General features: G+C 46.6%; 1 protein-coding gene across 3 annotated transcripts in view; it reads left to right on the top strand.

Annotated features, from left to right (window-relative positions):
• The window catches only part of CENPJ (centromere protein J), a 74,606-nt gene extending 64,420 nt beyond the window's left edge, over nt 1–10,186 (top strand). For all 3 annotated transcript variants that reach the window (XM_063951620.1, XM_063951619.1, XM_063951621.1), the window contains exons 14-17: nt 5,477–5,617; nt 5,704–5,788; nt 8,179–8,299; nt 9,794–10,186. In XM_063951620.1, coding sequence (XP_063807690.1) covers nt 5,477–5,617; nt 5,704–5,788; nt 8,179–8,299; nt 9,794–9,986 — 540 coding nt within the window. In that variant the 3' untranslated portion in view covers nt 9,987–10,186. The remainder of the gene's footprint in view (nt 1–5,476; nt 5,618–5,703; nt 5,789–8,178; nt 8,300–9,793) is intronic.
• Nucleotides 10,187–25,322: the final 15,136 nt, after the last annotated feature.

The raw sequence follows: 25,322 nt of genomic DNA, 5'->3' as shown, positions 1-25,322 counted from the left end.
GTTTAGGCAATTGAGGATGAGCTGCCTCAGGATTTTTCTGTCACTGTCAGACAATATCTGTCTTATATTACCACAGCCTCTCACTATATTCAGGAGGCGGCCTCTGACGCAGGAGTAATGGGGCCAAGGCATCTACTACGTCTATCCTGGCTCGTCAAATTATGTGGTTGAGGTCATGGAAGGTGGACCTGGACCCCAAAAAGACCTTGGAGGTGCTCCCTTTTAAGGGAGACATACTATTTGGGGAGGATCTGAACAAGATTGTAACTGACTTGGCTACTGCCAAGACTGCGTGTCTCCCAAATACTAATCCTTCTGCTTTGAAGGCTAAAATCGCCACCTTTCGTTTCTTTCGACCTCCAGGGAAAGCAAAGGGTCAAGCGTATCCGCGACAGGCTCGTGCTTCCAAAACCACTAAGCCTAAATCTAAACAATCCTGGACCGCCAGTCAGCCTGCTTCCAAACAAGACAAGCCTGCTGCATGACGGGGCGGGCCTCCCCCTGGGGGACCCCAGGGTGGGAGGCCGACTTCTACAGTTCTCCCAGGCCTGGTTAAAGACCACTTCATACGCCTGGGTGCGGGAAGTTGTCTCTCACGGGTGCGCAATCTCTTTCAAGAGACGTCCTCCTCGCCACTTCTTTTCAATGGTAATCCCCTCGGATCCGGTGAAAGCACAAGCTCTAGACTTGGTTGTACAATCCCTCCAGGAAACAGGAGTGATAGTGCAGGTACCTCTGTCCCAGAGAGGCAGGGGTTACTTTTCGACCCTGTTTCTTGTTCCGTAACCAAATGGGTCTTTCCGGCCTATCAAATCATTGTAAGAGTGTCCAAATTTCGTATAGAAACCCTGCGCTCTATTGTGATGGCCATGGAACCCGAGGACTATATGGTATCCCTGGACATACAGGATGCTTACCTGCACATACCTATTGCCATTCCGCATCAGCAATATCTGCGGTTTGCTATTGGCAACCTTCATTTTCAATTCCCGGCTCTGCCTTTTGGGCTGGCCACAGCACCTCGGATTTTCACCAAGGTCATGGTAGTGATGACGGCTTTCCTCCGTCGTCCGGGAATCCGGATCCTGCCGTATCTGGACGACTTGCTGATCCTGGCGATCTCCCAAGATGTCCTCAGTCAACTGGAGTTGTCGGTCCAATTTCTACAAGCCCACGGGTGGCTCATCAATTGGAAGAAGTCCTCGCTGGTTCTTGCTCGTAGCATGGTGCACCGGGGGCGCTGCTGGACACACACAGCCAAAGACTGTTTTTGTCTCCAGAGAAGGTCCTGAAACTTCAGGACAAGATCAGATGCTTCCTCTCTCGCCAGAGAGTGTCGGTACACTCGGCAATGCAAGTACTAGGCCTCATGGTGTCGGCTTTCGACATGGTAGAGTACGCTCGATTTCATTCCCGCCCTCTGCAGAGGTTAATCCAGGCCTGGCCAACCTGTGGCTCTCCAGATGTTGTGAAACCACACATCCCAGCATGCCCTGCCACAGTTTTAACATTCCTTAATAGCAAAACTGTGGCAAAGCATGGTGGGACTTGCAGTTTTACAACAGCTGGAGAGCCACAGGTTGGCCAGGCCTGGGTTAATCCTTTCCAAGTGGGACGGCCTGCCTCATCGGATCAGGTCTCAAATGATCTCCTTGACTCCGGAGGTCCATCTGTCCCTGAGCTGGTGGCTACAGGACCAACAATTGAGCAGGGACCGTCCCTTCTGGATCTCCAACTGGGTCCTCCTGACGACGGTTGCCAGTCTGTGAGGGTGGGGCGCGGTGTTGGAGCAACACTCTCTCCCGGGTCGGTGGACCAGGGAGGAATCTCTCCTTCCGATAAACATTCTGGAATTGCGGGCAGTGTTCAGTGCGTTTACACTGGCCCTGCCTCTGGTATAGAACAGGCCTGTTCAAGTACAATCAGCCAACGCCACCACAGTGGCGTACATAAATCATCAGGGCGGCACTCGAAGCCGCATGGCAATGATGGAAGTGTCAAAAATCCTCCAATGGGCGGAACGCCATCTGCCGGCCATATCGGCAGTGTTCATTACGGCAGTCCTCAACTGGGAAGCGGACTTCCTCAGTTGTCAGGACGTGCACGCTGGAGAGTGGAGTCTTCATCCAAGTCTTTCAACTCCTAGTGGACAAGTGGGGCCTACCTGATGTAGACCTGATGGCGTCTCGACACAATCACAAGGTTCCGGTCTTCGGAGCAAGGGATCTTTAAGCAGCATTCGTGGATGCACTGGCAATTCCATGGAACTTTCGGCTGCCATACGTGTTCCCTCCAGTGTCATTCCTGCCCAGGGTAATACGGAAGTTCAAGCAAGAAGGAGGAATACTACTTCTAGTCACTCCAGCGTGGCCCAGACGGCATTGGTTCTCTGACCAGCAGGGTCTCTCGATAGAGCGTCCTCTTCTACTTCCTCAACGCCCAGACCTCCTCGTTCAGGGCCCTTGTGTCTACCTGGACCTGTCCAGACTGGCTTTGACGGTGTGGCTCATGAAGCTTCACTCCTGAGAGCAAAAGGATTCTCGGAGGTGGTCATTCAAACGATGTTGAAAGCCCGTAAACCAGCTTCGGCTCAGATTTATTACAGGGTCTGGAATTCTTACTTCACCTGGTGTGCTGCTAAGAATTATGATGCATATACTTTCAGAACTTCCAGGCTTCTAGCTTTTCTACAACAAGGCCTTGACTTGGGCCTTCGTCTGGCCTCCCTCAAGGTCCATATATCTGCCTTGTTGGTGTGGTTTTAGAGAAAAATTGCATCTTTTCCTGACGTTCACACTTTCACTCAGGGTGTTTTACGGATTCAACCTCCCTATGTCCCTCCTGTGGCTCCATGGGATCTATCTGCTATTCTAAATGCCCTACAAGAGTCTCCATTTGAACCTCTTGAGTCTGTGGACCTTAAATGGCTTACGCTTAAGGTCGTGTTTCTGTTGGCTATTGCCTCTGCTAGGAGGGTGTCCGGGCAGTTCTTCGACCTCGTCCAGGTTATTTGCCTACGGTGGTAATATCCTTTCACCTTAACCAGGAGATTGTGGTTCCGGCCTTCATCTCTTCTGGTATGTCCTCCAAAGAAAGATCTTTGGCTGTGGTACGGGCTCTCCGTATTTATGTGGGAAGGACTGCCTCTATCAGGAGGTCATATTCCCTTTTTGTACTTTTTGGTTTTCACAAACGTGGCTGGCCTGTGAATAAGCAGACCTTGGCCAGATGGATTAGAATGGTGATTGCAGAAGCATATGTACAGGCTGGTCTTCCAGCTCCTACTGCTATTAAAGCCCATTCTACTCGGTCAGTTGGACCTTCTTGGGCGGCCCGCTGTGGCGTGTCCGCAGAACAATTGTGCAAGGTGGCTACGTGGTCCTCAGTGAACATGTTCATCAAGTTCTATGCTTTTGATACTTCCGTATCCCAGGATGCTTCCTTTGGACGCCGGGTTCTTGTGCCCGCTGCAGTGCGTGCTCTCCCATGAGGAATTGCTTTAGGACATCCCTGATGTTATCCCCTGTGGAATACCAGTGTACCCCGCTGCAGAAAAGGAGATTTATGGTAGACTTACCATTGTTAAATCTCTTTCTGCAAGGTACACTGGATTCCACAGGGCGCCCACCCTGACGCACTTGGCTTCTTTTGGGTTTGTATGGCATTAGCCGCTAGTCCCTTCTCCTGTCGTGAGAATGTGGTTCTATGTGACTAACATCTACCGTCTCTCTTACCTGCTACTGCATTGGACTGGTTAACGAAACGGAGAGCCTGGAGGCGGTGCAGTGCATCCTGGGAACAGTCAAAGCTTTAGCCTGTCGGTGCTTCGGATCAAGATCCAACTCTACATCCCGATGTTATTCCCTGTGGAATCCAGTGTACCTCGCAGAAAGAGATTTAACAATGGTAAGTCTACCATAAATCTCCTTTTTTGGATCCAAATGTGGTGACTGCTTTGTAAATGATTGTCTCTTTAAAGATATGGGCAAACTCGCCCTAATGCTGCGTACACACTATACAATATCGTTCACAATCTGAACGATATTGTTCAGTCCCAAATGATATTGCATAATGTGTATGCATGATCCGACGTACGATGTGCGCTCCCGTGGATTGCATGCGGGCAGTCTTGATGAGGTGATATTGTGTGGTTTTGAACTCCAGTGATGACTTTGTTTCTAGACATCGTTTGTAGTGTGTACACACAATGCGATCCAATATCTTGTACAATATCATACGATATCGTATAGGTTTGCATAATGTGTCCCACACCTCTTAAAACTTGGACCCTTTGCATTTATCCCCCTGCGTTACCTTCCTTTATTGGACATGGGGTACATAATGATACATTTATATTTTTTCCTTTCTTTATTCTTAACCCGCCCCTTACCCGCTAGTGTCCCTAGTGGTTGGGGTGAGTGACTATTTTTTAATACCTTTTGGGCACATATAACTGTGGTTTATGTCTTCAGTCTTTGCCATCTCTGAAATGTGTAAACCATTTTGCTGAGATGACGATTGTTTTAGCCCCCTTATGTGTTTCTTCATTGGTTATTTGGTGGCTGAATATATCATGCGTGTGTGCTCTTGATTTATCTGATGAATGGAAGGTGAGCAAATACACATTGCAGCGCCTTTAGTTGTGCTTGTAGTAAGTTACTGGTAATGTCTTCAGTTTACTTTAGAACACATTTCTAATGGACAGTACCATATATACCATGATTTTGAAAGCCAGTTAATAGATATATTATAAATTAATAAATACATTTTCTCTTTATCCGAATAGCAAACATAACGGTGTGCTTGAAGTTCTTCTTTGCTGTTTGCATGGAAAACGGGCTAAAATATTATACAATGTAGTTATTTAAGCTTCGATGTTGTGAAACCTGTCTGCCTCGCTGCCATATTTTACTTTTATATAAAGTTCAAGAACTTATTGCAAATTTAAGAACTTCAGAGCAGCGTTGACTTATGGATCAAGAACACCTGGGATCCAAAACTATTGCAGAACATGTAGATGTCAGTCTATAAGGCAGTCAGAGGACGATCGCTATTGCTCCATGTGTGTGGTCATCCTTTGGCCGTACTAGCTGTGCATCATGGTAGTCAGCGATTCAACCCGTGTAACTAACGAGAGCATGGGTGGAAATATGACATGGATCCAACATCTCTGCCCTTAGGTTATATGGGTGGAATTGCCTTGTAGCGCCATCTAAATTGGGTTAAAGCTATATGCATTACGATGGATATTCTACCACAACTGTACAGTAGTGATATTAGCAGAAAATGACCGTATAGAGTATTCAGAAATCCTTAAGGGGAGATGTATCAAAGTTTCCAAAGAAGACAATTGGAGAAGTTGTCTATAGCAACCAATCAACGTCTACCTATAATTTATCAAGTACATTCTATAAAATGATATGTAGAGACTCATTGGTTGCGTACCTGTGACAGATCTCAATTTCTCGCACTTTAGACAGAGCGGATCCTTAGAAATGGCAATCATGTCATCTTATTCCCCAACGGCACCCGCAAGGAAGTGAGCGCTGATGGGAAGTCCACAACTGTGACGTTCTTCAACGGGGATGTGAAACAAGTGATGGCAGATCAGAGAGTGGTAGGTGTCTGAGCTCCGCGTTAGAGGTCGTCATGGGGGAATTGCTTTGCATGTCACCTATCGATAATACATTATTTTATTTCTAGATCTATTACTATGCGGATGCCCAGACTACGCACACAACCTATCCAGATGGACTTGAGATACTTCAGTTTTCCAATGGGCAAATAGGTTGGTATTTACAAGACTAAAAACTTTCTTTTTAGTATTTTTTTCTTTTTTTTTAAGGAATCTGCCACAAGAAGTTTCATTTTAACAAAAACTTTGATTGCACTGGGATATCTTTTTTTTTTTTTTTTCTCCTGTCTGAATCTTATTGAGGGACAGACACATTGTGGGCGATTCAGTGGATTTGGGCGTCAATTTTTCCTGTCTAAACGGGACTGTTTAGATGTCCAGACAATTGTCAGGATTCTGTTGGATTTTGGCACCCATGCATATTTCGCATAAAGTCCTGCCCTGGCCATCCAAACCCCTGATTAGACCCCCCTCCCAGTGGTAGCCGCGTGCAGAAACAATTGAATCACTCCTATTGACCTTTACCATTCTGAAATGGGATATCCTAGAAGAGATAGCACTCTATTGTGGTTCAAAATATATTTGGTCAACGGCTAGTATGCTGGCATTCATCATGTAGACATAATGCCGATATTCTAACAATGTTTACAGTCAGGATGTGGACGTGGGTACTCTAAATCTAACGCAGCAGCTAATGTCGCAAAACTGCGCTTGTGGCTGTACAGGTGCGTCCTCATACATCCAGACTCAATACGCCATGCAGCGCAAGATGCCTGGAGTGAGTGAGCCGCCAGATCCCATGCAACTCTGCTAGCGTGTTTTTTTGGGGTTTTTTTACTGAAAATGCACCTTAGTCACAACTCAATGCGACTAGGATGCACGAGGAGACTGAGCTGATATGACACTTGTATATTGTGTTTATACTGAGTCTGTATACGGAGCAGAATGGAACTTGTATTGGAAATAAGCTGAGGCTGCTACATTGTAGCACTTCACGTACAGAAGTCACATTTTGTTGCAACTAAGATGCATTTTCAGCAAAAAAATGATACAAAATAGATGGCCGGTGATAGAAGATTCTCACAAGACCTGGCGTGACAAGAGGAGCTGTTTGGCATGACTGCAGCAAAGATGTATGAGGACACATCTGTATATTAACCCTAAACCTCATATCATAATTTAGCAAAATGGCGTAATTTCATTTGTTGACATTTTAAATATCAACATTTTGCATATGTTGACATGTTAGGTGTTGAAATTTCAACAATGTCGGCATCATACCTGTTGTCATGAATACCGACATGCTGACCGCATCTCCTCGCTTGCACTCAGAGTTGGATTGCAGGGTCCATGTGGATCTTTTGTTTTAGCTCATGCCTTAGAGATTTTTGATCGTTAAAGACTCCCACACTCAATTTCCCCTATAGCCATCTGGGTTCCAAAACCATCACTACCGGGTTCCACCAATAGAAGGCAGAGCACTTTGAAAAGCGTTTATCTCCTATACTAGCCTAACTCCTGCAGCTGCCAGGCAGAGTCACTTTTATGCGTCTCCACAGAGGATTGTGGGCTTGGACTTTTCAGATTTTTATTTACTTTGGAGGGAAAGTTAAGGGATAGTCTGGATCATTAGAAGTATATTATGGATACTGGATGTTTTTTCTGGGTTTGCAACACATGCTGCAAAATACTGCAGCGGTTATTGGGCAATCAAACAAAAACTGGAGTATTTTATCCTGCGTCTTATGGGCGCAAGATGGCCATTGTTGACCCGGGTCTGCAGCCATTCTGAGACCGCACATCGAGTTTTTTAAGTGTGTGCCCAAACTAGACCCTGATCCTGGGTGTTACAGAATGTGGCAGCTTGCTGATCAGGAGAACAGTATTGATTAGCTGAAACCATTCATGTTGGGTAGACTACAGAGAAAGGACAGTCCTAAATTAAAAGCCAGAAGCTCTTATTGAGACTTTATATAATAGAAATATACCATATTAATTGGACAGTCAATTTAATTGCATGTTATCAGATGTAAGCACAGAAGAGAAAGGTAGGAAATGTGGTTTGTGTTCGCAGTCAGTAGATGTGCTATTCATATATTGTATATATTGGTAACCACTGTAAGTATTATACAGTGTATTCATTATTGAGGTGTAAATGTAATTTCATGTAGTATGAAATCATATAATTTTGATAAGAATAATTTTTAATTGTGCGATTAGCTCACGATTATTAATAAACTCTACTAAATGAGAACCAAAAAGTGTCTGTCTGATTGCAACATAGAAGGGATGAGACGTGAGACAGCGGCGAGGTTACGTGCGTCAGAATACGTAGTGTAGCCCATTGCAAAGGTAACAATAAGCAGAGGAATAAAGCTGGTAATGTTTGTCACTAAGTGAAAGTGTTTTGGATGACATTCTGTTTATTACATTATATGCAATACATGGCTAGTGGGGAGGGGTTAGTGAGAGATGCAGAACATTCTGCAATCTGTTCTAGGTGTATTATTTATATATGATCTAATATTTATTTCCCATCTTAGAAAAACATTTCCCTGATGGAAAGAAAGAGATAACATTTCCAGACCAGACTGTAAAGAATCTGTACCCTGATGGGAAGGAAGAGAGCATCTTTCCGGATGGAACCATAATAACGAATCATCTGTAAGTTACTACAGTATATACTGTAGACTATCAGGCTGGCCGGGGAGGAGCCTCCATTTCAGCTGATGGCTGTAGAGACACCTCTAATAAATACTGCAGATGGTGCAGGTTATATAGATGAGAAATTGACATTAATTGCATGCTCAGATTAAGCCATGACTGTGATCATCTTTGGGCATTTTCTTAACGTAAAGTTAAATCTACCTTCAAAAGGGATCTTCATGTCTTTATTGAAACCAATCAACCCAACATAAGCTGGTGCTAGGAAATAAGCGCTAATAAAATGGACATCTAGTTTTGACAAACCAATTCAAATATAAAATATGTATGAACCAATAAAAGAGTTTACACATCTCAAATTAACGTTAATACTGATTGGGTCCAAAACTAAGGGGTATATTCAATTAAGGTCGAAACTGCCATCTTGTCGAAAAGACGGCAGTTTTCGACTTTTTCAGGTCGGAAGGGGTTCCGACCTATTCTGTCCCGAGCATTTTTTATTCAACAAGTCGGGGAATTCGACTTAGCTGCCAATTCGTGTACTTCTGAGGGAAACGGGGCCAAATTTGACAGGTTTTGGTCCCGTTTCCAACCATCTCAGTTTGACTTAAAAAAAAAAAGTCGGACTGAGATGAGGGACCTCAGAGGAGGAGACGGGGGAGAGCCGCGGACAGACGGGGGACAGCAGCGCTACAGCACAGCGCTGCAGGAGGATGTGTCATAGCCACCGCTCATGGCAGCGTCCACCCGGCTCCAGCAAGTGAGGTCCTGCTTGCTGAAGCCAGGTGGACGCTGTCATGAAGTCTGGCACCCGTCTGCCCGCGGCTCTCCCCCCTCTCCGGTCCCTCATCTCAATTCGACTTTTTTGAAGTCGAATTGAGATGGGCATTGAATAGCCCTTGTCTGATCCATTCCGACAAATGCATATCGGAATGGATCCGACCTCAATTGAATATACCACCATGGCTTGACTGCTAACCTCAGCGTAGAACAAGGAAACAGTTAAACTGGTGATCAGAAATTATATTTTTCACAAGGTTTGGTCCACGTGGAATTGGTTTCCATCCTCACCTCTTCCTGGTCTTTGCTAATGTTCTTTTCTCTTTTCCTTTTATTTATTAATTTTATTTATTACCCGTTAGTTATATAGCGCACATATATTCCACAGCGCTTTACAGACACAATATTTGGCCATTCACATCATTTCCCTACCCCAGTGGAGCTTACACTCTATATTCCCTACCACTTGGACACGCAGACACATTCACTAGGGTTAATTTTGTTGGGATCCAGTTAAGCTACTAGAATATTTTTGGATTATGGGAGGAAACCGGAGTACCTGGAGGAAACCTACGCAAGTACGGGGAGAATAGACAGACTCTTTCAGATCTATTAGAAAGGTGCGATCGTTGATTACTTAATAACATATATATTTCTTACTAGTTTAAATTTTAGGTTTTATTACAACAGTGTTGTTTCTTTGTCTTCCTGTAGCGATGGGACCAAAGTAATACAATTTGACAATGGACAGCGAGAACTGCACACGGCGCAGTTTAAGAGGCGAGAATACCCAGACGGAACAGTGAAGACTGTGTATACTAATGGCCAACAGGAAACCAAATATGCCTCTGGAAGGGTTAGGGTTAAAGACAAGGATGGAAATGTAATCATGGACACTAAAATGTGACCCCTTATGTTTTGAAGGGGACTAAAGTTAATCTATTTATGTTATTATTTAAATGTTTGCTCTGAGCATGTACATATGTTTTGTAAAAATAGAATGTGGATTGATGTACTTATGTATATATGAACTGTACATATACATTTTTATAACTGACATGTAAATTATTTTTAATGATATATTAATAAATACAAGACAAAATATGTACATAAATTGTCCAGTTTAAGAAAAAAATTAAACATCTGTAATTTGTTTGGAAATAGATGCATCTTGGCTTGCTTCACTCTAAATACATTAACATAATATATTTGAAATAATGAAATAGTCCAACATCCCCCACTCCTCGTCCTACTGGCACGTGCTTAGGGCTGAGTTATACATGTGGATGGCGGGTGCATGTGCGTCATTAACTTGGGGAAGAGATGGCACCAGGCTGCCCTATGGGAAGAAGGCAAGCCGGCGGAGATGGTGTGAAGCTCTGGGCAATGTTCTGCTGAGAAACAAGTCTTGGTATTCATGTGGATGTTACTTTGACATGTACCACCTACCTAAATATTGTTACAGACCAAATACACCCCTTCCTGGTAGTGTCCCTGGTGACAGTAGCCTATTTCTTCAGGTTCCATAGGGATAACATTGGTTATAGGTGGTAGGATCAGCTCCTGGGCACCATACAGTTAAGCCTTTGAGATAGGTAATCACGTTTGGGATTAATTATAAGAACGATACAAATAGCTGTAAATTATTTGCGTTTTGTGTATATGAATGTGTGTGTATGTATGTATGTATGTATGTATGTATGTATGTATGTATGTATATATATATATATATATATATATATATATATATATATATATATAGTTCTTTGCTTTAAAAAGAGCATGTTTGGATTAACGTATGACTACAGATCTATAGACAGCAGTTTGTGGATATTTTAAAGTATGAGCAAATTGAATTCAAACAAATGCAGTGGTACTGAGTATGATTATACAAATAGAGGAGAGTTGTTCTAAAAGCAACAGTGGTGGGAGCCAAGATTGTTTCAGCTAAATGTATTAGTCTCACTCACACATATAATTGTGAGAGGACAACCATATGATCTGTTCTACGGATTCGATGAACAGACCACAAAAAGGAGTACATACAAACTCCAACATTAAGTATTTTTTGCTTGATTCATTTCAGGTGGTGGGAATAGAGTGACTAGATCCCTAATAGACCTTTCTCTAACGTCCTAGTGGATGCTGGGGACTCCGTCAGGACCATGGGGAATAGCGGCTCCGCAGGAGACAGGGCACAAAAGCAAGCTTTTAGGATCACATGGTGTGTACTGGCTCCTCCCCCTATGACCCTCCTCCAAGCCTCAGTTAGGTTTTTGTGCCCGTCCGAGTAGGGTGCAATCTAGGTGGCTCTCTTAAAGAGTTACTTAGAAAAAGTTTTTAGGTTCTTTATTTTCAGTGAGTCCTGCTGGCAACAGGCTCACTGCATCGAGGGACTTAGGGGAGAGATTTTCAACTCACCTGCGTGCAGGATGGATTGGATTCTTAGGCTACTGGACACCATTAGCTCCAGAGGGAGTCGGAACACAGGGCTCGCCCTGGGGTTCGTCCCGGAGCCGCGCCGCCGACCCCCCTTGCAGATGCTGAAGATGAAGAGGTCCGGAACCAGGCGGCAGAAGACTTTCAGTCTTCATCAGGTAGCGCACAGCACTGCAGCTGTGCGCCATTGTTGTCAGCACACTTCTCACAGCAGTCACGGAGGGTGCAGGGCGCTGGGGGGGGGCGCCCTGGGCAGCAATGTATAATACCTGTATGGCGAAAAATACATCACATATAGCCCTTGAGGCTATATGGATGTATTTAACCCCTGCCAGATATCAAAAACTCCGGAGAAGAAGCCCGCCGAAAAGGGGGCGGGGCCTATTCTCCTCAGCACACAGCGCCATTTTCCCTCACAGAAATGCTGGTGGGAAGGCTCCCAGGCTCTCCCCTGCACTGCACTACAGAAACAGGGTTAAAACAGAGAGGGGGGGCACTGATTTGGCGATATGTACATATATTAAAATGCTATAAGGGAGGAACACTTATATAAAGGTTGTCCCTGGATAATTATAGCGTTTTGGTGTGTGCTGGCAAACTCTCCCTCTGTCTCCCCAAAGGGCTAGTGGGTCCTGTCCTCTATCAGAGCATTCCCTATGTGTGTGCTGTATGTCGGTACGTGTGTGTCGACATGTATGAGGTAAATGTTGGTGAGGAGGCGGAGCAAATTGCCTGTAATGGTGATGTCACTCTCTAGGGAGTCGACACCGGAATGGATGGCTTATTTATGGAATTACGTGATAATGTCAACACGCTGTAAGCCGGTTGACGACATGAGAGGGCCGGCGAACAAATTAGTATCTGTCCAGGCGTCTCAAACACCGTCAGGGGCTGAAAAATGCCCATTTACCTCAGTCGGTCGACACAGACCCAGACAAGGACACTGATTTCAGTGTCGACGGTGAAGAAACAAACGTATTTTCCTTTAGGGCCACACGTTAAGGGCAATGAAGGAGGTGTTACATATTTCTGATACTCCAAGTACCACAAAAAAGGGTATTATGTGTGAGGTGAAAAAACTACCTGTAGTTTTTCCTGAATCAGATAAATTATATGAAGTGTGTGATGATGCGTGGGTTTCCCCCGATAGAAAATTATTGGCGGTATACCTTTTCCCGCCAGAAGTTAAGGCGCGTTGGGAAACACCCCTCAGGGTGGATAAGGCGCTCACACGCTTATCAGAACAAGTGGCGGTACCATCTACAGATAGGACCGTACTTAAGGAGCCAGCTAATAGGAGGCTGAAAAATATCCTAAAATGTATACACACACATGCTGGTGTTATACTGTGACCAGCGATCGCCTCAGCCTGGATGTGCAGACCTGAGGTGGCTTGGTCGGATTCCCTGACTAAAAATATTGATACCCTTGACAGGGACAGTATTTTATTGACTATAGAGCATTTAAAGGATGCATTTCTATATATGCGAGATGCGCAGAGGGATATTGCACTCTGGCATCAAGAGTAAATGCGATGTCCATATCTGCAAGAAGATGTTTATGGACACGACAGTGGTCAGGTGATGCAGATTCCAAACGGCACAAAGATGTATTGCCGTATAAAGGGGAGGAGTTATTTGGGGTCGGTCCATGGGACCTGGTGGCCACGGCAACTGCTGGAAAATCCACCGTTATTTACCCTAAGTCACATCTCTGCAGAAAAAGACACCGTCTTTTCAGCCTCAGTCTTTTCGTCCCTATAAGAGTCATATCTGCCCAGGGATAGAGAAAAGGGAAGAAGACTGCAGCAGGCAGCCCATTCCCAGGAATAGAAGCCCTTCGCCGCTTCTACTAAGTTCTCAGCATGACGCTGGGACCGTACAGGACCCCTGGATCCTACAAGTAGTATCCAAGGGGTACAGATTGGAATGTCGAGGCGTTTCCCCCCTCGCAGGTTCCTGTAGTCTGCTGTACCAATGTCTCCCTCCGACAGGGAGGCAGTATTGAAAATAATTCACAAGCTGTATTCCCAGCAGGTGATAATAAAAATACCCCTCCTACAACAAGGAAAGGGGTATTGTTCCACACTATATGGTGGTACTGAAGCCAGAAGGCTAGGTGAGACCGATTCTAAATCAAAAAATTTTTTTGAACACTTACAAAGGTTCAAATTCAGATGGAGTCACTCAGAGCAGTGATAGCAAACAAGGGGACTATATAGTGTCCCGGGACATCAGGGATGCTTACCTCCATGTCCCAAAAATTTGCTTTTCTCACCAAGGGTACCTCAGGTTCGTGGTACAGAACTGTCACTATCAGTTTCAGACGATGCCGTTGGATTGTCCAAGGCACCCCGGGTCCTTACCAAGGTAATGACCGAAATGAGGATTCGTCGTCAAAGAGAATGGACGACCTCCTGATAAGAACAAGGTCCAGAGAACAGTTGGAGGTCGGAGTAGCACTATCTCAAGTAGTTCTACGACAGCACGGGTGGATTCTAAATATTCCATAACCGCAGTTGTTCCGACGACACGTCTGCTGGTCCTAGGGATGATTCTGGACACAGTCCAGGAAAAGGTGTTTCTCCCAGAGGAGAAAGCCAGGGAGTTATCCGAGCTAATCGGGATCCTCCTAAAACCAGGAAAAGTGTCAGTGCATCATTGCACAAGAGTCCTGGTAAAAATGGTGGCTTATTACGAAGCGCTTCCATTCGGCAGATTTCACACAAGAACTCTTCAGTGGGATCTGCTGGACAAATGGTCCGGATCGCATCTTCAGATGCATCAGCGGATAACCCTATATCCAAGGACAAGGGTGTCTCTCCTGTGGTGATTACAGAGTGCTCATCTTCTAGAGGGCCGCAGATTCGGCATTCAGGATTGGATGCTGGTAACCACGGAGGCCAGCCTGAGAGGCTGGGGAGCAGTCACACAGGGAAAAAATTTCCAGGGAGTGTGATCAAGTCTGGAGAATTCTCTCCACATAAATATACTGGAGCTAAGAGCAAATTTATAATGCTCTAAGTTTAGTAAGGCCTCTGCTTCAAGGTCAGCCGGTATTGATCCAGTGGGATAACATCACGGCAGTCGCCCACGTAAACAGAAAGGGCGGCACAAGAAGCAGGAGGGCAGTGGTCAAAACTGCAAGGATTTTTCGCTAGGCGGAAAATCATGTGTTAGCACTGTCAGCAGTGTTCATTCCGGGAGTGGATGACTGGGAAGCAGACTTCCTCAGCAGGCACGACCTCCACCCGGGAGAGTGGGAACTTCATCGGGAAGTTTTCCGCATGATTGTGAACCGTTGGGAAAGACCAAAGGTGGACATGATGGCGTCCCGCCCGAACAAAAAACGTGACAGGTATTGCGCCAGGTCACGAGACCTTCAGGCGATAGCTGTGGACGTCCTGGTAACACCGTGGGTGTAACAGTCGGTGTATGTGTTCCCTCCTCTGTTTCTCATAACCAAGGTATTGAGAATTATAAGACGTAGAGGAGTAAGAACTATACTCGTGGCTCCGGATTGGCCAAGAGGGACTTGGTACCCGGAACTTCAAGAGATGCTCACAGAGGACTAATGGCCTCGGGAGCTAAGATGGGATTTGCTTTCAGCAAGAACCATGTCTGTTCCAAGAGGAACCGTGGCATCTGCCTCTAAGAAAGGACCTGCTCCAGCAGGGACCTTGTCTGTTCCAAGACTTACCGCGACTGCGTTTGACGGCATGGCGGTTGAACGCCGGATCCTAAGGGAAAAGGCATTCCGGAAGAAGTCATACCTACCCTGGTCAAAGCCAGGAAGGAGGTGACCGTACAACGTTATCACCACATGTGGTGAAAATATATTGCGTGGGTGAGGCCAGGAAGGCCCCACGAAAAAATTTCGACTAGGTCGATTTCTGCACTTCCTGAAAACAGGAGTGTCTATGAGCCTCAAATTGGGGTCCATTAAGGTTCAAGTTTCGGCCCTGTAGATTTTCTTCCAGAAAAAATTGGCTTCAATTCCTGAAGTCCAGACGTTTGTCAAGGGAGTATTGCATATACAGCCCCTTGTGTGCCTCCAGTGGCACCGTGGGATCTCAACGTAGTGTTGGGATTCCTAAAATCATATTGGTTTGAACCGCTCAAATCTGTGGATTTGAAATATCTCACATGGAAAGTGACCATGTTGTGGCCCTGGCCTCGGCCAGACGATTCTCAGAATTGGGGGCTTTGTCTTAAAAAAGCCCATATTTGTTTTTCCAGTCGGACAAGGCAGAACTGCGGACTCGTCCCCAGTTTCTTCCTAAGGTGGTGTCAGCGTTTCACCTGAAACAACATATTGTGGTGCCTGCGGCTACTAGGGACTTGGAGGACTCCAAGTTGCTAGACGTTGTCGGGGCCCTAAAAATATATAGATAGATATATATATATATATATATATATATATATATATTCCAGGACGGCTGGAGTCAGAAATTCTGACTTGCTGTTTATATTGTATGCACCCAAAAAGCTGGGTGCTCCTGCTTCTAAGCAGACTGTTGCTTGTTGGATTTGTAGTACAATTCAGCTTGCACATTCTGTGGCAGGCCTGCCACAGCCAAAATCTGTAAGTGCCCATTCCACAAGGAAGGTGGGCTCATCTTGGGCGGATGCCCGAGGGGGTCTCGGCTTTAAAATTTTGCCGAGCAGTTACGTGGTCAGGGGGGAACACGTTTGTAAAATTCTACAAATTTGATACCCTGGCTGAGGAGGACCTGGAGTTCTCTCATTCGGTGCTGCAGAGTCATCCGCACTCTCCCGCCCGTTTGGGAGCTTTGGTATAATCCCCATGGTCCTGACGGAGTCCCCAGCATCCACTAGGACGTTAGAGAAAATAAGATTTTACTTACCGATAAATCTATTTCTCGTAGTCCGTAGTGGATGCTGGGCGCCCATCCCAAGTGCGGATTGTCTGCATTACTGGTACATAGTTATTGTTACAAAAATCGGGTTATTATTGTTGTGAGCCATCTTTTTTAGAGGCTACTTCATTGTTATCATACTGTTAACTGGGTTCAGATCACAAGTTGTACGGTGTGATTGGTGTGGCTGGTATGAGTCTTACCCGGGATTCAAGATCCTTCCTTATTGTGTACGCTCGTCCGGGCACAGTACCTAACTGAGGCTTGGAGGAGGGTCATAGGGGGAGGAGCCAGTACACACCATGTGATCCTAAAAGCTTGCTTTTGTGCCCTGTCTCCTGCGGAGCCGCTATTCCCCATGGTCCTGACGGAGTCCCCAGCATCCACTACGGACTACGAGAAATAGATTTATCGGTAAGTAAAATCTTATTATTGGTAGGCTAATTGATATAAGGGACAACCGGATATGCATATTCAGATTTTCGCTGAATATTCAGCAATTTAGCATGTTTTATGAAATTGTGTCGCATTAAGCCTAGTATTTTAAAAGTTAACTAATAAAAATTTGTTTTAAAATTAAATAATAATTTCATAAAGAGTGACCCAGAAAAGATATAGTCTTCTTTTCCCTTTTTTTTTTCTACATTTATTATAGGAAAATTTCCCTTTTTCATAGTCTTTTGGACTAAATATCTGGGAGCACCGCCAACCAAGTGCTTTGTACAATTAAGCATTGATAGAGCCCTATGTTGGTCTAATAATAATTTATTCAAGGTGATTTATTTCCCAGTACTGTTTCCAAACAGCAGGAGGCTCCGGTCCCTCTCACTATAACCCTGCCTCAGTGACGTGCGGTGGGGTGAGGCAGAGCCTTTCCTGCCATACTAATGTTTGAGCCAGAGGTTTGACTTTATAAACTAAATGACAAATAATATATTGGAAATATCTTCTTTGTAGTATTCAAGTAATTTTCTCTTACGTCCCAGAGGATGTTGGGGTCCACATTAGTGCCATGGGGTATAGACGGGTCCACTAGGAGCCATTGGCACTTTAAGAGTTTGAGAATGTGGGCTGGCTCCTCCCTCTATGCCCCTCCTACCAGACTCAGTCTAGAAAATGTGCCCAGGGGAGCCGGTCACAGATGGGGGAGCTCTAAAGAGCCTCTTTAGTAAAAGTTTATTTTACAGGGAGGCTGCTGGCAACAGCCTCCCTGCTTCGAGGGACTAAGAGGGGGAGTAGTGTCCGCCCTGCGGGGTCTGAGCCACTATCTCCCCAGACAAGATACTGAGCTCCTGAGGGGATCGAACGTTCCCCGCCACGGGATTGCTCACCCCAGCAGCATGCCGCCACACCCTTACAGAGCCAGAAGATCAGAAGAGGCGAGATATGGCGACACAAGGGTCTGAGCGGCTGCGCTCCAAGAAGGCTCAGCGGCACACAGTGTTGGCGCTTTGAGCGGCGTCCTGAGCCAGCGTCTTAATACCCTACACTGGTCACAGACGCTAACCGGAGACTGAATCCCCAGGCTAGCGTCACAATCCTCCGTACTCAGACGCTCAACAGGGGATGCGACTGGCCTTGCGACGGAGTCCTCAGGCCAGTATAAATAATTTAGAAGACGCGCCATCTTCAAGGGGCAGAGCTTCTCCTCAGAAAGGACCCAGCAGCGTTCAGCGCCATTTTCCTGCCTGCAGTTCCTGTACACAGACACTGACAGAGCTGTCCCTCCAAGCAACTTCAGCTATCCTGTGCGGTACCAGGGGTTGTAGAAGGGAAGGGGGGGGGGAGCGGTGAATTAGATCTGTGCAACTCTTGCAGTACACAGTGGGCGCTGATAAGGGGTGTCCTTTATATATAACAGCGCTGTGTGTGGGTTGGCTCTGAACTCTGTGTCTCCCTCTTGCCATTCTCAGGGGGGAAACTCTGTCTAACCTTGTGTGTGTGTGTGTTGAGTGGAGTGGAGTGTTTGGGGTCTCCAGTTAGCTATGTCCAGGGACTCTGTGTCATATGCAGCTGAGATCATGTCCTCTCAGGATGATCTCATTCCATGTAATCAGAATTGCACTGTTGTAGTGCAGATACCAGCAAGGGAGCCTGAGTGGTTATCCTCTATCAAAACTATGATTTCTCAGATTTCTGCTAGGGTTGCTCAGAATGAATCTGCAAACCAGGTTTTATAGAATTTTATGGCAGTTTGGTCTGGTTCTGTTACCTCAGGACCCCCCTCTGTGGGTTCCCACAAACGTGCTCTTGCCCAGGTCATGCAAGACGACACGGATACTGACTCTGACACGGCAGACGGTGATGGGCACGTACTCAGGGGGGCCGCATTTCTTGCAAAGGGGGTGCAGTTGATGATAGTCTATTAGAGATGTGTTGAATATTACTGACACAACACCTGAGCAGGTTGAGGAGGCTTACTTCACTGACAATAAGAAAGCCTTGCTAACCTTCCCTGCGTTCAAAGAATTAAATGCTATTTTTGAAAAAGCATGGGAAAATCCAGAGAAAAAAATCCAGATCGCTAGGAAGGTTCTGGTTGCTTTCCCCTTCCCTGAGGCTGGAATTTCAAGATCTCCCTCCTCATTGGTTCTTCACATCAGGCTTGCCGGCTTTGCCGTCAGACAGGGCTACCCTACAGGGGGCCATCCAGAAGTTGGTGGAGGCACAGGTCATTGTACCAGTCCCTCCTCAAATGCACAACACGGGTTACTATTCGAACCTTTTCATGGTACTGAAACCGGATGGTTCGGTCAGGCCCATTCTGAACTTGAACTCCCTCAAAAAAGGGCTTTAGTGATTTTAAGTTCAGAATGGAGTCTCTAAGGGTGGTGATATCAGGTCTGGAAGAGGGGGAATTCCTGGTATCCCTGGATATCAAGGATGCGTACCTCCACATTCTGATTTGGCTACCGCATCAAGATTATCTCCGATTCGCTCTGTTGGACTGTTATTTTCAGTTCCAGGCCCTACCATTCGGCCTCTCCACAGCACCAACGGTATTCACCAAGGTGATGGTGAAAATGATGGTTCTCCGCAGGCAAGGGGTGAACATAATTCTGTATCTGGACGATCTGCTGATAAAGGCATCGTCCAAGGAGTAGCTGTTACGGTCAATAGCTCTCATGACCCAGCTTCTCAGGGAACATGGTTGGATCCTGAATATCCCAAAATCACATTTGGAACCAACCAGGAGGTTGTCCTTTCTGGGAATGATCCTCGACACAGAAGTGCAGAGGGTGTTTCTTCCGGAGGAAAAGGCATTGGTGATACAAACAATGGTCCGGGATGTTCTGAAGCCAGCCCGGGTGTTGGTTCATCAGTGCATTCGCCTTCTGGGAAAGATGGTGGCCTCTTACGATGCTCTGCAGTACGAGAGGTTTCATGCTCTGTCCTTCCAACTGGATCTCCTGGACAAGTGGTCGGGATCTCATCTACACATGCGCCAGAGAATACGTCTGTCGCCAAAGGCCAGGATTTCACTCCTCTGGTGGCTGCAATTACCTCACCTTCTGGAGGGCCGCAGGTTCGGGATTCAGGATTGGATCCTTCTAACCACAGATGCAAGTCTCCAGGGCTGGGGCGCAGTCACTCAAGGGGAAACCTTCCAAGGAAGGTGGTCGTCTGGAAGCCGGCCTGCCAATAAACATTCTGGATCTAAGAGCCGTCTACAACAGTCTTCTCCAAGCGGCCCCTCTTCTGAGAAATCGGGCCATTCAAGAGCAGTCGGACAATGTAACGACAGTGGCTTACATAAACCGACGGCGGAACGAAGAGCAGAGCTGCAATGTCAGAGGTAACGAGGATCATCCTCTGGGTAGAAAAACACGCGTTGGCGCTGTCAGCAATCTTTATTCCGGGAGTAGACAACTGGGAAGCGGACTTCCTCAGCAGACACGATCCCAATCCAGGCGAGTGGGGTCTCCATCCGGAGGTGTTCAAGGAGGTAACAGATCTTTGGGGTGTACCCCAGATCGACATAATGGCCTCTCGTCTCAACAGGAAGCTTCAGCAATATTGTTTCAGGTCAAGGGCCCCGCAAGCAGTGGCGGTGGACGCCCTAGTGACTCTGTGGGTGTTCCAGTCGGTGTACGTCTTTCCTCCACTTCCACTCACTCCAAGAGTCCTCAAACTCATAAGGAGAACAAGAGTTCAGCCAATCCTCATTGCTCCGGACTGGCCAAGAAGGTCTTGGTATGCGGATCTTCTGGATCTACTGCTATAAGAGCCGAGGCCTGTTCCTCTTCGGGAGGACCTGCTGCAGCAGGGGCCGTTCGCCTATCAAGACTTACCACGGCTACGTTTGACGGCATGGAGGTTGAACGCCAGATACTAGCTCGGAAGGGCATTCCGAACAAGGTTATGCCTACCCTGATACAGGCTAGGAAAGGAGTAACGTCAAAACATTACCATCCTATTTGGAAAAATAGGATTTTAATACCTGCCGGTAAATCCTTTTCTCTTAGTCCGTAGAGGATGCTGGGGTAACCATAAGAACCATGGGGTATAGACGGGATCCGCAGGAGACATGGGCACACTAAAAGACTTTGAATGGGTGTGAACTGGCTCCTCCCTCTATGCCCCTCCTCCAGACTCCAGTTATAGGAACTGTGCCCAGGGAGACGGACATTTCGAGGAAAGGAATTATTGTTAAACGAAGGTGAGATACATACCAGCTCATACCGCAAACAGGCCACGCAACATGGCATTCAACAGAACTCAAGCCAACGGCATGAACAATGTCAGCAACAGGCTGACTATAACCATAACACAACCTGTGTGTAACCATAACTAATAACTGCAGATACAGTATGCACTGGGACGGGCGCCCAGCATCCTCTACGGACTAAGAGAAAAGGATTTACCGGTAGGTATTAAAAGCCTATTTTCTCATACGTCCTAGAGGATGCTGGGGTAACCATAAGAACCATGGGGTTATACCAAAGCTCTAGAACGGGCGGGAGAGTGCGGATGACTCTGCAGCACAGATTGACCAAACATGAGGTCCTCCTCGGCCAGGGTATCAAACTTGTAAAACTTAGCAAAAGTGTTTGAACCCGACCAAGTAGCTGCTCGGCAAAGTTGTAACGCCGAGACCCTCCGGGCAGCCACCCAGGACGCGCGTTCCTGGTAGAATGGGCCTTCACCGATTTCGGTAACGGCAATCCAGCCGTAGAATGAGCCCGCTGAATCGTAGCTCAAATCCAGCGTGCAATAGTCTGTTTGGAAGCAGGAGCCCCAATCTTGTTGGGTTCATACAGGAAAAACAGAGCCTCCGTTATCCTAATCTGAGCCGTTCTGGCGACATACTTTTTTAAAGCTCTGACCACATCGAGAGACTTCGACTCCACTAAGACGTCAGTAGCCACTGGCACCACAATAGGTTGGTCCATGTGGAACGACGACACCACCGGCAGAAATTGTTGACGAGTCCTCAACTCTGCTCTATCTTCATGGAAGATCAAATAAGGGCTCTTGTGAGACAAGGCCGCTAACTCCGATACCCACCTTGCGGATGCCATGGCCAACAGCATGACCACTTTCCAAGTGACAAATTTCAACTCTACCTTCTGTAAAGGTTCAAACCAATGTGATTGAAGGAACTGCAACACCACGTTAAGATCCCATGGTGCCACTGGGGGCACAAATGGAGGTTATATGTGCAACACACCTTTTACGAAAGTCTGAACTTCTGGAAGGGAGGCCAATTGTTTTTGAAAGAAAACCGATAAGGCTGAAATCTGTACTTTAATTGAGCCCAACTTTAAGCCCGCATCCACACCAGCTTGTAGAAAATGGATAAAACGTCCTAACTGAAATTCTTCCGTAGGAGCCTTCTTGGATTCACACCAAGACACATATTTTCTCCAAATACGGTGGTAATGTTTAGACGTTACCCCTTTTCTAGCCTGAAGAAGTGTGGGAATGACTTCACAGGGAATACCCTTTCGGGCTAGGATCCGGCGTAGCCGCGGTAAGTCTTGATACACTCACGGTCCCTGCTGTAACAGATCCTCTCGTAGAGGAAGAGGCCAGGGATCTCCTATGAGTAATTCCTGAAGATCTGGATACCAAGCCCTCCTTGGCCAGTCTGGAACAATGAGGATCGCCTGAACCTTTGTTCTTCTTATGATCTTTAGTACTTTCGGAATGAGAGGAAGCGGAGGGAATACATACACCGACTGAAAACACCCATGGTGTTACTAGGGCGTCCACAGCTATGCTTGAGGGTCCCGCGACCTGGAACAATATCTCTGATGTTTCTTGTTGAGACGAGACGCCATCATGTCTATTTGAGGAACTACCCAAAGACTTGTCACTTCTGTGAAGACCTCTTGATGAAGACCCCACTCCCCTGGATGGAGATCGTGTCTGCTGAGGAAGTTTGCTTCCCAGTTGTCCACTCCTGGAATGAAGATTGCTGACAGAGCGCTTGTATGTTTTTCCGCACAACGGAGAACTTTCGTGGCCTCTGCCATTGCTGCTCTGCTTTTTGTTCCGCCCTGGTGGTTTATGTACACTACTGCTGTTTATGTACACTACTGCTGTTACATTGTCCGATTGAATCAGGACGGGCAGATTGCGCAGAAGATGTTCCGCTTGAAGAAGGCAAATGGCCCTTAACTCCAGAACGTTTATGTGTAGACAAGTTTCTTGGCTTGACCATCTTCGCTGGAAGTTTTCCCCCTGTGTGACTGCACCCCAGCCTCGGAGACTCGCATCCGTGGTTACTAGGATCCAGTACTGGATCCCGAACCTGCGCCCCTCTAGGAGGTGAGAGCTGTTCAGCCACCACAGGAGTGAGATTCTGGTCTTGGAAGACAAGATTATCCTTCGGTGCATGTGAAGGTGGGATCCGGACCACTTGTCCAACAGATCCCACTGAAACACCCTGGCATGGAATCTGCCAAACTGAATGGCCTCGTAAGCCGCCACCATTTTCCCCAGCAACCGAGTGCATTGATGGATTGACACTCTTGACACAGAAAAAAACTCTGTAATTCTGTGTCCAGAATCATTCCCAGAAAGGACAGCCGCGTCGTCGGCACCAACTGTGATTTCGGCAAGTTTAGGAGCCAACCATGTTGTTGCAGAACTGTTAGGGAGATCGTAATGTTCTGAAGTAATTGGTCCCTGGATCTCGCCTTTATCAGGAGATCGTCCAAGTACAGGATAATTGTGATTCCTCGCTTGTGCAGGAGAACCATAATTTCCGCCATTACTTTGGTGAAAACCCTCGGAGCCGTGGACAGACCAAACAGCAACGTTTGAAATTGGTAATGACAGTCCTGAACTGCAAACCTCAGGTAAGCCTGATGCGGAAGGATAAATGGGAACATGCAAGTAGGCATCCTTTATATCCACCGTCACCATAAAATCCCCTTCCTCCAGACTGGAGATCACTGCCCGGAGAGATTCCATCTTGAATTTGAATTTTCTTAGGTAGAAATTGAGGGATTTTAGATTCAGGATTGGTCTGGCCGAGCCGTCCGGCTTCGGGACCACGAATAGGCTCAAATAAAATCCTTCTCCCTGTTGTGACAGGGGAACCTTGATAATGACCTGATTTTGACACAACTTTTGTATTGCGTCGCGTACCACCTCCCTGGCCGAAAGAGAAGCTGGTAAGGCCGATTTTAAAAATCGGTGAGGGGGAACGTCTTGAAACTCTAGTTTGTGCCCCTGGGACACTATTTCCAAAACCCATGGGTCCAGGGCCGAATGAACCCAGAACTGACTGAAGAGTTTGAGACGTGCCCCCACCGGTGCGGACCCCTGCAGAGGAGACCCAGCGTCATGCGGTGGATTTGGTAGAAGCTGGGGAGGACTTCGGTTCCTGGGAACCTGCCACTGCCGGTGATCTTTTCCCCTTCCTTTAGTAGCAAGGAAGGAAGAACCTCTGCCTTTCTTGTATTTATTGGGCCGAAAGGACTGCATCTGATAGTGATGTGTAAATGGATTTCAATGTAGTTTCCTGCTAACGATCCGCAGGATCCTTAAGGGCTGCCGTGTCAGGGGACGGAAGAGCCACCTTTTTGGACAGCCGCGCTAGAGCATTGTCCACAATGGGGGGTGACTCCCACTTTTCCCTATCCCCCGAGGGAAACGGATACGCCACCTGAATCCTTTTGGGAATCTGAAACTTTTTGCCAGGATTTTCCCAAACTTTTTTAAATAGAGTGTTCAGTTCATGAGAGGGAGGAAACGTTACCTCAGGTTTCTTTCCCTTATACACACAGACCCTTTTATCAGGAACAAGAGGGTCTTCCGAGATATGTAATACGTCTTTTATCGACACAATCATGTACCGAATGCCCTTTGCCAATTTTGGATCTAATCTGGTATCACTGTATTCGACACTGGAGTCAGAGTCCGTGTCGGTATCTGTGTCTGCCAACTGAGCAAACGATCGCTTTTGTGACCCCGAGGGGGTCTGGACCTGTGATAACACATCCTCCACAGATTTCTTCCATGCCTGGTTTTGAGACTCAGATTTATCCAATCTCTTATTAATAAGAGCCACATTTGAATTCAAAGCATTCAACACATTTACCCAATCAGGAGTCTGCGGTGCCGACTGGGTCACTCCCACAGCCGTTTGTGTACCTAATACAGTCTCCTGGGAAGAGCACTCTGCCTCAGACATGCCGACACACGTGTATTCACCACTCACAAACACACTGGGCATATAGGGGACAGACCCACCTAAAGTCTGACAGAGAGACACAGAGAGAGTTTGCCAGCTCACAACCCAGCGCTTCACCAACGGTTCTGACAACACTAAACAATGCCTCAGACCTGCAGCGCTTTTAAAACACACATATATTGCACCAAATTTACTGTGCCCCCCCCCCCCCCGTTTTTCACCCTGATACTTATGCAGCAGTGTGAGGAAGGACCAGCGTCTCTGCAGCCTGTTGTAGA

This window comes from Pseudophryne corroboree, chromosome 2, assembly GCF_028390025.1.
Source record: "Pseudophryne corroboree isolate aPseCor3 chromosome 2, aPseCor3.hap2, whole genome shotgun sequence".
Taxonomy (NCBI): Eukaryota; Metazoa; Chordata; class Amphibia; order Anura; family Myobatrachidae; genus Pseudophryne; species Pseudophryne corroboree.
The sequence above is the reverse complement of the archived record's forward strand: the minus strand, read 5'-3'. Positions and strand labels throughout refer to the sequence as shown.